At 46.6% G+C, this 11,907-nt stretch overlaps 1 protein-coding gene across 1 annotated transcript in view; it reads right to left on the bottom strand.

Annotated features, from left to right (window-relative positions):
• The window catches only part of LOC129694907 (galectin-3-binding protein A-like), a 23,776-nt gene extending 16,071 nt beyond the window's left edge, over positions 1 to 7,705 (bottom strand). The window contains exons 1-3 of the mRNA XM_055631664.1: positions 7,370 to 7,705; positions 5,575 to 5,889; positions 4,292 to 4,585 (exon numbers count right to left, since the gene is read on the bottom strand). Of these exons, the coding sequence (XP_055487639.1) occupies positions 4,292 to 4,585; positions 5,575 to 5,889; positions 7,370 to 7,550 (790 nt within the window). The 5' untranslated portion in view covers positions 7,551 to 7,705. The remainder of the gene's footprint in view (positions 1 to 4,291; positions 4,586 to 5,574; positions 5,890 to 7,369) is intronic.
• Positions 7,706 to 11,907: the final 4,202 nt, after the last annotated feature.

An 11,907-nucleotide genomic window follows, 5' to 3' on the forward strand; every position in this document is an offset into this window, starting at 1 on the left:
TGTACAGGCCACCTAACAGTAGTAGTGGAGTTGGAGATGGTATCAAACATGAAATTAGAAATGCTTGCAACAAAGGTAAAACAGTTATAATGGGTGACTTCAATCTACATATAGATTGGGTGAATCAAATTGGCAGGGGTGCTGAGGAAGAGGATTTCTTGGAATGTATGCGGGATAGTTTCCTAAACCAACATGTAGAGGAACCAACGAGAGAGCAGGCTATTTTAGACTGGGTATTGAGTAATGAGGAAGGGTTAGTTAGCAATCTTGTTGTGCGTGGCCCCTTGGGCAAGAGTGACCATAATATGGTTGAGTGCTTCATTAGGATGGAGAGTAATTAAATCAGAAACAAGGGTTCTGAACTTAAAGAAAGGTAACTTTGAGGGTATGAGACGTGAATTGGCCAAGATAGACTGGCAATTGATTCTTAAAGGGTTGACGATGGACATGCAATGGAAGCCATGTAATTAAAGACTGCATGGATGAACTACAAAAATTGTTCATCCCAGTTTGGCAAAAGAATAAATCAGGGAAGGTAGTGCATCCATGGATAACAAGGGAAATCAGGAATAGTATCAAAACAAAAGATGAAGTGTACAAATTAGCCAGAAAAATCAGCCTACCAGAGGACTGGGAGAAATTCAGAGTCCAGCAGAGGAGGAAAAAGGGCTTAATTAGGAAAGGGAAAATAGATTATGACAGAAAACTGGCAGGGAACATAAAAACTGACTACAAATGTTTTTATAGATATGTGATGAGAAAAAGATTAGTTAAAACAAATGTAGGTCCCTTGCAGTCAGAAACAGGTGAACTGATCATGGTGTACAAGGACATGGCAGACCAATTGAATAACTACCTTGTCTTCACTAAGGAAGACATAAATAATCTGTTGAAATAGCAGGAGACCGGGTTTGAAATGAGATGGAGGAACTGAGTGAAATCCAGGTTAGCCGGGAAGTGGTGTTAGGTAAATTGAATGGATTAAAGGCCGATAAATCCCCCGTGCCAGTTAGGCTGCATCCCAGAGTACTCAAGGAAATAGCCCCAGAAATAGTGGATGCATTAGTGATAATTTTTCAAAACTCTTTAGATTCTGGAGTAGTTCCTGAGGATTGAAGGGTAGTTAATGTAACCCCACTTTTTAACAAGGGATGGAAGTGAAAACGGGGAATTACAGACCAGTTAGTCTAACATCGGTAGTGGGGAAAATGCCGGTCAGTTATTAAAGATGGGATAGCAGCACATTTGGAAAGTGGTGAATTCATTGAACAAATGCAGCATGGAAGGTAAATCATGCCTGATGAATCTTATAGAATTTGTCGAGGATGTAACTAGTAGAGTGGATAAGGGAGAACCAGTCGATGTGTTATATCTAGACTTTCAGAAGGCTTTCAACAAGGTCACACATAAGAGATTAGTATACAAACTTAAAGCACACGTTATTGGGGGTTCAGTATTGATGTGGATAGAGAACTGTCTGGCAAACAGAAAGCAAAGAAGTTAGTGTAAAAATAGCCGGGGCTATGACAGAAATATTTCAAATGTCATTAGAAACGGGAATAGTCCCCGAGGATTGGCGTACTGCGCATGTTGTTCCATTGTTTAAAAAGGGTTCTAAGAGTAAACCTAGCAATTATAGACCTGTTAGTTTGACTTCAGTGGTGGGCAAATTAATGGAAAAGATACTTAGAGATAATATATATAAGCATCTGGATAAACAGGGTCTGATTAGGAACAGTCAGCATGGATTTGTGCCTGGAAGGTCATGTTTGACTAATCTTCTTGAATTTTTTGAAGAGGTTACTAGGGAAATTGACGAGGGTAAAGCTGTGGATGTTGTCTATATGGATTTTAGTAAGGCCTTTGACAAGGTTCCTCATGGAAGGTTGGTTAAGAAGGTTCAACTGTTGGGTATAAATGTAGGAGTAGCAAGATGGATTCAACAGTGGCTGAATGGGAGAAGCCAGAGGGTAATGGTGGATGGCTATTTATCGGGTTCTAGGCAGGTGGCTAGTGGGGTGCCTCAGGGATCTGTGTTGGGTCCTTTGTTGTTTGTCATGTACATCAATGATCTGGATGAAGGTGTGGTAAATTGGACTAAGGTGGGACTAAGGGAAAAAAAGTTGTTCGGCACCGACTTGTAGGGCCGAGATGGCCTGTTTCCGTGCTGTAATTGTTATATGGTTATTTGGTTATAAGTCCAGAACAAGGGGTCACAGTTTAAGGATAATGAGGACATTTTTTTAGGATTGAGATGAGCAAAACATGTTTTACACAGAGACACATAGAAACATAGAAAATAGGTGCAGGAGTAGGCCATTCGGCCCTTCGAGCCTGCACCGTCATTCAATATGATCATGGCTGATCATCCAACTCAGTATCCTGTACCTGCCTTCTCTCCATACCCCCTGATCCCTTTAGCCACAAGGGCCACATCTAACTGCCTCTTAAATATAGCCAATGAACTGGCCTCAACTACCCTCTGTGGCAGAGAGTTCCAGAGATTCACCACTCTCTGTGTGAAAAATGTTTTTCTCATCTCGGTCCTAAAGGATGTCCCCCTTATCCTTAAACTGTGACCCCTTGTCCTGGACTTCCCCAACATCGGGATCAATCTTCCTGCATCTAGCCTGTCCAACCCCTTAAGAATATTGTAAGTTTCTATAAGAACCCCTCTCAATCTTCTAAATTCTAGCGAGTATAAGCTGAGTCCATTCCGTCTTTCTTCATATGAATGTCCTGACATCCCAGGAATCAGTCTGGTGAACCTTCTCTGCACTCCCTCTATGGCAATAATGTCCTTCCTCAGATTTGGAGACCAAAACTGTATGCAATACTCCAGGTGTGTTCTCACCAAGACCTTGTACAACTGCAGTAGAACCTCCCTGCTCCAATACTCAAATCGTTTTGCTATGAAAGCTAACATACCATCCGCTTTCTTCACTGCCTGCTGCACCTGCATGCCTTTCATACTTTCAATGACTGGTGTACCATGACACCCAGGTCTCATTACATCTCCCCTTTTCCTAATCGTCCACCATTTAGATAAAAGTCTTCTTTCCTGTTTTTGAATCTCTGGAATTCTCTGCCACAGAATGTAGTTGAGGCCAGTTCATTGGCTATTGGCTATTTAAGAGGGAGTTAGATGTGGCCCTTGTGTCTAAAGGGATCAGGGGGTATGGAGAGAAGGCAGGTACAGGATACTGTTGGATGATCAGCCATGATCATATTGAATGGCGGTGCAGGCTCGAAGGGCCAAATGGCCTACTTTTGTAACTATTTTCTATGTTTCTATGTTCACACACTCATACCGACTCATATACACACACACACACACACACACACACACGCACACACACAAACGGGGTACTGATTGGGGATGATCAGCCATGATCACATTGAATGGTGCTGGCTGGAAGGGACGAATGGCCGCCTCCTGCACCTATTGTCTATTATCTATTGTCTAGCTGAGGCATTTTGACCGGCGTGGGCAAGTTTGGCATGAAGTCCTATAGGTATGACTCTGATCCTAAGGCTATGACTCTGACCAGGGACAAGAGCTGGCAGGTGGGACTGGTCTAGCAGGTTCAATAGACAATAGATTCTGGACTCCCCCAACATGGGAAAATGTTTCCTGCCTCTAGCCCTTGTTTCCTGCCTCTGCCCCAAACCCTTAATTATCTTATATGTTTCAACAAGATATCCTCTCATCCTTCTAAACTCCAGAGTGTACAAGCCCAGCCGCTGCATTCTCTCAGCATATGACAGTCACGCTATCTCGGGAATTAACCTTGTGAACCTACGCTGCACTCCCTCAATAGCAAGAATGTCCTTCCTCAAATCAGGGGACCAAAACTGCACACAATACTCCAGGTGTGGTCTCACTAGGGCTCTGTACAACTGCAGAAGGACCTCTTTGATCCTATACTCAACTCCTCTTGTTATAAAGGCCAACATGCCATTCGCTTTCATCACTGCCTGCTGTACCTGCATGGCTACTTTCATTGACTGATGAACAAGGACCCCCAGATCCCATTGTACTTCACCTTCTCCCAACTTGATGCCATTTAGATAGTAATCTGCCTTCCTGTTTTTGATAGCAAAGTAGATAACCTCTCATTTATCCACTAGACACATTTAAACTTCATCTGCCATGCATCTGCCCACTCCCCCAACCTGTCCAAGTCACCCTGCATTCTCATAGTGTGGTGTAGATAGCCGGTGTGAGCAAGTTGGGTTGAAGGGCCTGTATCACACTGTATCACTCTGTGATTCTATGACAGTACGTTACCTGACAGTATTAATGGTACTGGATCACTTGCAGTCGACTTTATCCATTGAGTACCCATCAAATAGGAATATCGACATGTGTAATATCCCTGGTCATTTTCTCCGATATCGCCAATAATGTACGTCGCAGAAACATCTTCTGGGTTGAGTTCCTCATGCAAGATGTAAACGCTGTTTCGTAAAAACTCCATACGTTTGCTGGCGTTGTGTCTCTGGATTGAACATTTAAAGGTGACTGAATCCCCTTTGGCAAAGACATCATAGTCTGGACTCAACGACAACCTTGCTTTGGGACCTGGATAAGGCAATCAGGCAATGTTACAAGTGCAGAAGGACCTCTTTGCTCTTATACTCAACTCCTCTTGTTATGAAGGCCAACATGCCAAAACTGTACACTATACTCCAGGTGTGGTCTCACTAGGGCCCTGTACAACTGCAGAAGGACCTCTTGGCACCTATACTTAACTCCCCTTGTTATGAAGGCCAGCTTTCTTCACTACCTGCTGTACCTGCATGCTTACTTCCAGTGAGTGATGAACATAATGTAGTATTTTCCTGAAACGACACAACAATGTAGGTGTTTAATGAATACAAAGCCATTTTGAAATAACACTGAATGTGAATAAGATTCTCTGATGTGAAACACCACCTTTAGAGACAGTCTTGAGGTTTGACTCCCCGACAATCACTAATATGTGACTATGGGACAGGAAGTAATTTTTCACATTCCACGAGCTCTCCACTTGACATTCAAAACCGTCAAATGTTCCAGAAACAGTCTTGGTCTCTTAACAGAACAAATGATGCCACCATCTTCATTATCTGGCCCCTGGTTCTGGACTCCCCCAACATCGGGAACATGTTTCCTGCCTCTAGAGTGTCCAAACCCTTAATAATCTTACATGTTTCAATAAGATTCACTCTCATCCTTCTAAACACCAGAGTGTACAAGCCCAGCCACTCCATTCTCACAGCATATGACAGTCCCGCCATCCTGGGAAGAGGGAGGGGGAGAGAGAGAGGGGGGAAAAGAGAGGGAGAGAGATAATGGAGAGAGAGAGAGAGAGAGAGAGAGAGAGAGAGAGGGAGAGAGAGGGGGGAGAGAGAGAGGGGAAGAGATGGGGAGAGAGAGGGGGAGAGAGAGGGGGGAGAGAGAGGGGGGAGAGAGAGAGAGAGGGAGGGAGGAGAGATAGAGGGGGAGAGAGAGAGAGAGAGAGAGAGAGAGGGAGAGAGAGAGAGGGGGGGGAGAGAGGAGGAGGGAGAGAGAGGGTCTTGGTCTCTCACCAGAACAGATAACTCCAGCATCTTCATGATGATTACAGTTGTGTTGGCCCCAGTGTCGCGAGGCACACTGCCAGAGAAACAGCTCCGTTCCTTGGCAGTTCAAGTCATCCAGGATAATGGGGCCGCTACCTTGACCAAAATAGGCGTGTGAGGTGGCGGTGATGGCGTGGCCGCAGGCAAGCTCCCTGCAAACTATCTGGGCATCCTCGATCTGCCACTGGTCGTCGCAGACAGTCCCCCACGTCTTGTTGCTCAGGACCTCCACCCTGCCCGAGCAGTCGTGGGTGCCGTTCTTCAGACGAATCTCCACACGCTCTGCGGAGAAGAAAGTGGAGGCACGTCACTGATATCCCCTCTCATCCTTCTCAACTCGCAGTTGCAGACCACAAGCCCAGTCGACCCACCCATATGCCACTCCCGTCATCCCAGGAATTAACCTGGTGAACCCACGCTGGGCTCCCTCAATAGCAAGAATGGCCTTCCTCAAATTTGAAGACCAAAACTGCACACAATACTCCTGGTGTTGTCTTACTAGGACCTTGTACAACTGCTGAAGGGCCTCCTTGCCCCTAAAATCAAATTATCTCGCACTTGCAGGTTTAAGTTCACAGGTTCTAGGAGCAGAATTAGGCCATTCGGCATACAGGTACAGCGTGACCTGGGTGTCCTTGTACACCAGTCACTGAAAGTTGGCGTGCAGGTACAGCAGGCAGTGAAGAAAGCTAATGGAATGTTGGCCTTCATAACAAGAGGATTTCAGTATAGGAGTAAAGAGGTTCTTCTGCAGTTGGATTGGACTCTGTTCAGACCACATCTGGAGTATTGTGTACAGTTTTGGTCTCCTAATTTGAGGAAGGACATCCTTGTGATTGAGGCAGTGCGGATTAGATTCACGAGCTTGATCTCTGGGATGGCGGGACTGTCGTATGAGGAAAGATTGAAAAGAATAGGCTTGTATTTACTGGTTTAGAAGGATGAGGGGAATATCTTTTAGAAACATATAAAATTATAAAAGGATTGGACAACCTAGTTGCAGGAAAAATGTTCCCAATGTTGGGCGAGTCCAGAACCAGTCTCAGAATAAAGGGGAGGCCATTTAAGACTTGAGGTGAGAAAAAACTTTGTCACCCAGAGAGTTGTGAATTTATGGAATTCCCTGCCACAGAGGGCAGTGGAGGCCAAGTCACTGGATGGATTTAAGACAGAGTTAGATAGAGCTCTAGGGGCTAGTGGAGACAAAGGATAAGGGGGAGAAGGCAGGCACGGGTAATTGATAGGGGACGATCAGCCATGATCACAATGAATGGTGGTGCCTGCTCGAAGGGCCGAATGGCCTCCTCCTGCACCTATTTTCTATGTTTCGATGTCTAGGTGCTGGGGTAGGCCATTCAGCCCTGCGAGCCAGAGTCTCTTGCCCAGAGTAGGGGAATCGAGGACCAGAGGACACGGGTTCAAGGTGAAGGGGAAAATATTTCATAGAAACCTGAGAGGCAACCTTTCCACACAGAGGGTGGGTGTATGGAACAAGTTGCTGGAGGAGGCAGTTGCGGCAGGAACTATCACAACACTTGGACAGATACATGGATAGGACAGGTTTGGAGGGATATGGGCCAAACGCGGGCAGGTGGGACTAGTGTAGATGAGACATGTTGGCTGGTGTGGGCAAGCTGGGCCGAAGGGCCTGTTTCCACTCTGTATCACTCTATGACTAGTGTAGATGTGGATGTTGGCCGGTGTGGGCAAGTTGGGCTGAAGGGCCTGTTTCACTCTATGACTTTGAACCAATTGAACTTACCAACGATGTCGATAGCAACAAAGTTACTGTAGCTGGAGTTGAACGTCTTGTTGCTGATTTCAGCTTCGTAAGTACAGGTATAGTTCCCGCTGTCTGCCACGGTTATATTGGCCATACTGAACTCTGCTCCTTGCTTGGTCCATTGAGTGGTTGTCCAAGTTCTCCCCGTGTCCTTCCCCATCTTTAATGAGTCGGAATGAGCGTGTGTTGTAATATTCTGGAGCGATGCAGGTTATGCGAACACTTTTTCCCCGTACGTATAGTCCAAACATCGTGGTCAGAGTCAACTTGGCACCTTCTGGTTCCACTGTAAAGACATCAGATGCACAACAAGAAACTCAGGTGAACATTCCAGACCAGGTGGACCTCAGAGTGCATGACATATACTTTGGCACGTTGGCCTTCATTCGGCCCATTACAGTTGGTTAAGGTCATCAACGCACATGTTCCAGCAGCAGAATTAGGCCATTCAGCCTATCGAATCTACTCCACCATTCAATCATCTCTCCCTCCTAACCCCATTCTCTTGCCTTCTTCCCATAACCCCTAACACCCGCACTAATCAACAATCTACAGTATCTATCTCTGCCTTAAATATATCCACTGACTGGTGGCCTCCACCACCGTCTGTGGCAACGAATCCCACAGATTCACCACCCTCTGGCTGAAGAAATTCCTCCTCATCTCCTTCTTAAAGGAACGTCCTTTAATTCTGAGGCTGTGCCCTCTGGTCCTAAACTCTCCCATTATTGGAAACATCCTCTCCACATCCACTTTATCCAGGCCGTTCACTGTTCGGTGAAGTTTCAATGAGATCTTCCCCTCATTCGTCTAAACTCCAGCGAGTACAGGCCCAGCGCCGACAAATGCTCATCGTACGTTAACCCACTCATTCCTGGGATGGTTCTTGTAAACCTCCTCTGGACCCTCTCCAGAGCCGGCACATCCTTCCTCAGAAATGGGGCTCAAAACTGCTCACAATATTCCAAATGTGGCCTGACCAGCGCCTTGTCGAGCCTCAATGTTACATCCCTGTGATGCCTTTAATAATAATCTGTCTATCCATCCCTCTCTCTCTCTCTCTCTCTCCCTCTCTCTCTCTCCCTCCTTCCACATGTTGGGGAGGTGTCAAGGTAGTGTAAGAGGAGAGCGTGACATTGAAAATATATCTGGGGCCGGAGGTATGGAGTCTCCTGGTGATGGTCTGATCGACACTAGTGGAACAACTTTGCTCAATCCCTCTCTTTCTTCTCACCTCCCTAGGTCTTTTTCTTTCTCTTTCTCTCCCTCTATACTTCTCTCTCTCCTCGTCTCTCTTTCTCTCTCCTCCCTCTGCGTCTCTCCACCCCTCTCTCCTTCTCTCTCTCGACTCTCTCCATCATCCCGATCGTCTCCTCTCTCTCTCTCTCTCTTCTCCTCGTCTCCTCTCATCTCTCTCTCGTCTTCTCAGATTGAGAGGAAGAAGAGTCCTCGCTCTTTCTCTCCCTCTCGTTTCTCAGAGGAGAGGAGAAGCCCCCCTTCCCCGCTTTTAGTGTCCCTTTCTCCTCTCTCCTTTCTCTCTCTTGCTCTATTACCTTCTTCTCCATTCTTTCCCCCCCCCTTCGGGCCTTTCTTCTGGCCTCGCACCATCCCACCTTCCTTTTCGTTCTCTCTACCCTCTCTTTTCTTTCATCCCTTCTATTCTTTCTTTCCTTTAACCCCGTCTGTCTTTTTTGAAATCTTTCTTTTCTTACTCTTTCCCATTTCTTCCCTTTCCTTTTTACTTATTTCTTCGCCCCCTCTACTCCACTTTCTTTCTTCCTCTCTTCTCCTCTCTTCTCCCTTTTCTCATCTTCCTCTTCCTTCCTCTTGATCTCCTGGGTCCTCAACTTTTTCCAGCTCTCGTCCGCTCTCCCCTTTTCTCCCATTTCTTCCTCTCCTCTCTCCTCCTCCTCGTTCTCTCCCTCTCCCTTCTCTTCCCTCTCCCTCTCTCTCCTCTCCTCTTCTCTCTTCTTCCCTCTTCCTCTCCTCCTCTTTCTCTCCTCATCTCTCTCTCTCCCCATGCCCTCTTCTCTCTCTTTCTCCTCCTTCTCCTTTCCTCCTTTCCGCGACTTCTTTCTTTCGCGCCTCCCTTTCTAACCGTCTCCTTCCAGCCTCTCTTTTCTCTCCCCTCTCCCCACCCTCTCACCTCTCTCCTCAACCTTTCTCTCCCCCTCTCTCTCTCTCATCTTCTCTCTCTCTCCCTCCTCTCTCCTCTCCCCTCTCTCTCGCTCTCCCTCTATCTCTCTCTCTCTCTCTCTCTCGCGCTCTTCCTTATCTCTCTTCACCGAAACATCTATAAAAACATAGGAATAGCCAGGATGTAGGCCATTCGGGCCCTTCGAGCTGCACCGCCATTCACTAATGATTGTGGCTGATCATCCAACTCAATATCCTGTACCTGCCTTCTCTCCATACCCCCTGATCCCTTTAGCCACAAGGGCCACATCTAACTGCCTCTTAAATATAGCCAATGCACTGGCCTCAACTACCTTTTGTGGCAGAGAATTCCAGAGATTCACCACTCACTCTGTGTAAAAAATGTTTTTCTCATCTAAAAGACTTCCCCCTTATCCATAAACTGTGACCCACCCCCTTGTTCTGGACTTCCCCAACATCGGGAACAATCTTCCTGTATCTAGTCTGTCCAACCCCTTAAGAATTTTGTAAGTTTCTATAAGATCGCCCCCTCAATCTTCTAAATTCTAGCGAGAACAGCCGAGGTATATCCAGTCTTTCTTCTATGAAAAAAGTCCTGAAGCATCCAGGAATCAGTCTGGTGAACCTTCTCTGTACTCCGTCTCTCCCGTCTATATGGAAGAATGTCCTTCCTCAGATTCGGGAGACCCGCTCCCTCTCTTCCACACTGAGATGGGGGGAGAGTGTCTAAGAAACACAGCATGACCAGTTATCGTGAGTTTGAGGATGTCATTCGATGCGGAAGTGTCGAGTCTCCCATGCAGGCACGTGGGGTCAGGGTAGGCAAGGTAGACACCACCTACCCTGAATAAAGTTATAACATGGTCATTATCAAACCTAAGTAGTAAAGGCACGGGAGAATTATGCCTGCATAAGAGATGGATCTCAGGTAGGACTAATTCTCCGTGCCTTTCATGTGCGGTACATGTAACACGCAATGGTCTGTTGACGCAGCTTCAAGCCGTCAATGACAGGGGACTGAAGGCAGCTGAAATTCTGCCTTTGCTGTACTGCACATGCCCAGCGCAAGTCTCTTGGCCACTTTTTCAAACATGGATTGTCATTATCTTAAGTGTATAGCTGGGTGTCCTTGTACACCGGTCACTGAAAGTTGGCGTGCAGGTACAGCAGGCAGTGAAGAAAGCTAATGGAATGTTGGCCTTCATAACAAGAGGATTTCAGTATAGGAGTAAATGGGTTCTTCTGCAGTTGTATAGGGCTCTGGTGAGACCACATCTGGAGTATTGTGTACAGTTTTGGTCTCCTAATTTGAGGAAGGACATCCTTGTGTTTGAGGCAGTGCAGCGTAGGTTCACGAGATTGATCCCTGGGATGGCGGGACTGTCATATGAGGAAAGATTGGAAAGACTAGGCTTGTATTCACTGGAGTTTAGAAGGATGAAGGGGGATCTTATAGAAACATATAACATTCTAAAAGGACTGGACAAGCTGGATGCAGGAAAAATGTTCCCAATGTTGGGAAAGTCCAGAACCAGGGGCCACAGTCTTAGAATAAAGGGGAGGTCATTCAAGACTGAGGTGAGAAAAAAAACCAACTTTTTCACCCAGAGAGTTGTGAATTTTATGTAATTCTCCCTGCCACAAGTCAGTGGGGCCAAGGCCACTCGTCACTCTGGATGGATTTAATAGAGAGATTAGATACTCTAGGGGCCCAGTGGAGTCAAGGATATGGTCCAGAGCCCTATACAACCTGCATAAGAAGGTTGTCCAGACAACTGACCAGGAGGCCACAGCGTGATGTTGAGTGATGTCCGCTGGTCGACGTGTAGAGTTTTCCCGAGGTATGGTGGTCTGGTATACACACAAGAGTAAGAGCGATGTTGGGCCTCCATTGTTCTGATCCCCCGAAAAACCACGCTCCAGTTGGAATTCGTCTATGAGAGCATGAGCGTTTGGTGTTCCATCCGGCTTTGTAGAGTGGAGAAGGTCGAGCTGGAATGAACTGGGGTCCAAGCATCTGTCAGCTCTGCTCCTGCCCTTGTAGATATTGGCCCTTAGGGCTGTCAAGTAGATCCCCGTGAGGTTTCTGGAGCTGCATCTGGCATAGAAATGGGCCAAGTTACTAGCATAGCAGGACAGTTTTAATGACGGAGGGAGGCGTGGATGGATGGATGAAATTACAGAAATACACAGGGAGGGTGGATAGTGAGGTAGGAATGAGAGAAAAGAAAGACAGCGAAGGAAGGGTTTTATAAAAGAGCAGAGAGAGAGAGAGGGGAGGGGGGAGAGAGGGGGAGGCGGGAGATAGGATAGAAATAGGGGACGAAGGGAACAGGGACCAGATGGGGAAAGGAAGGAAC

This window comes from Leucoraja erinacea, unplaced genomic scaffold, assembly GCF_028641065.1.
Source record: "Leucoraja erinacea ecotype New England unplaced genomic scaffold, Leri_hhj_1 Leri_850S, whole genome shotgun sequence".
Lineage (NCBI taxonomy): Eukaryota > Metazoa > Chordata > Chondrichthyes > Rajiformes > Rajidae > Leucoraja > Leucoraja erinaceus.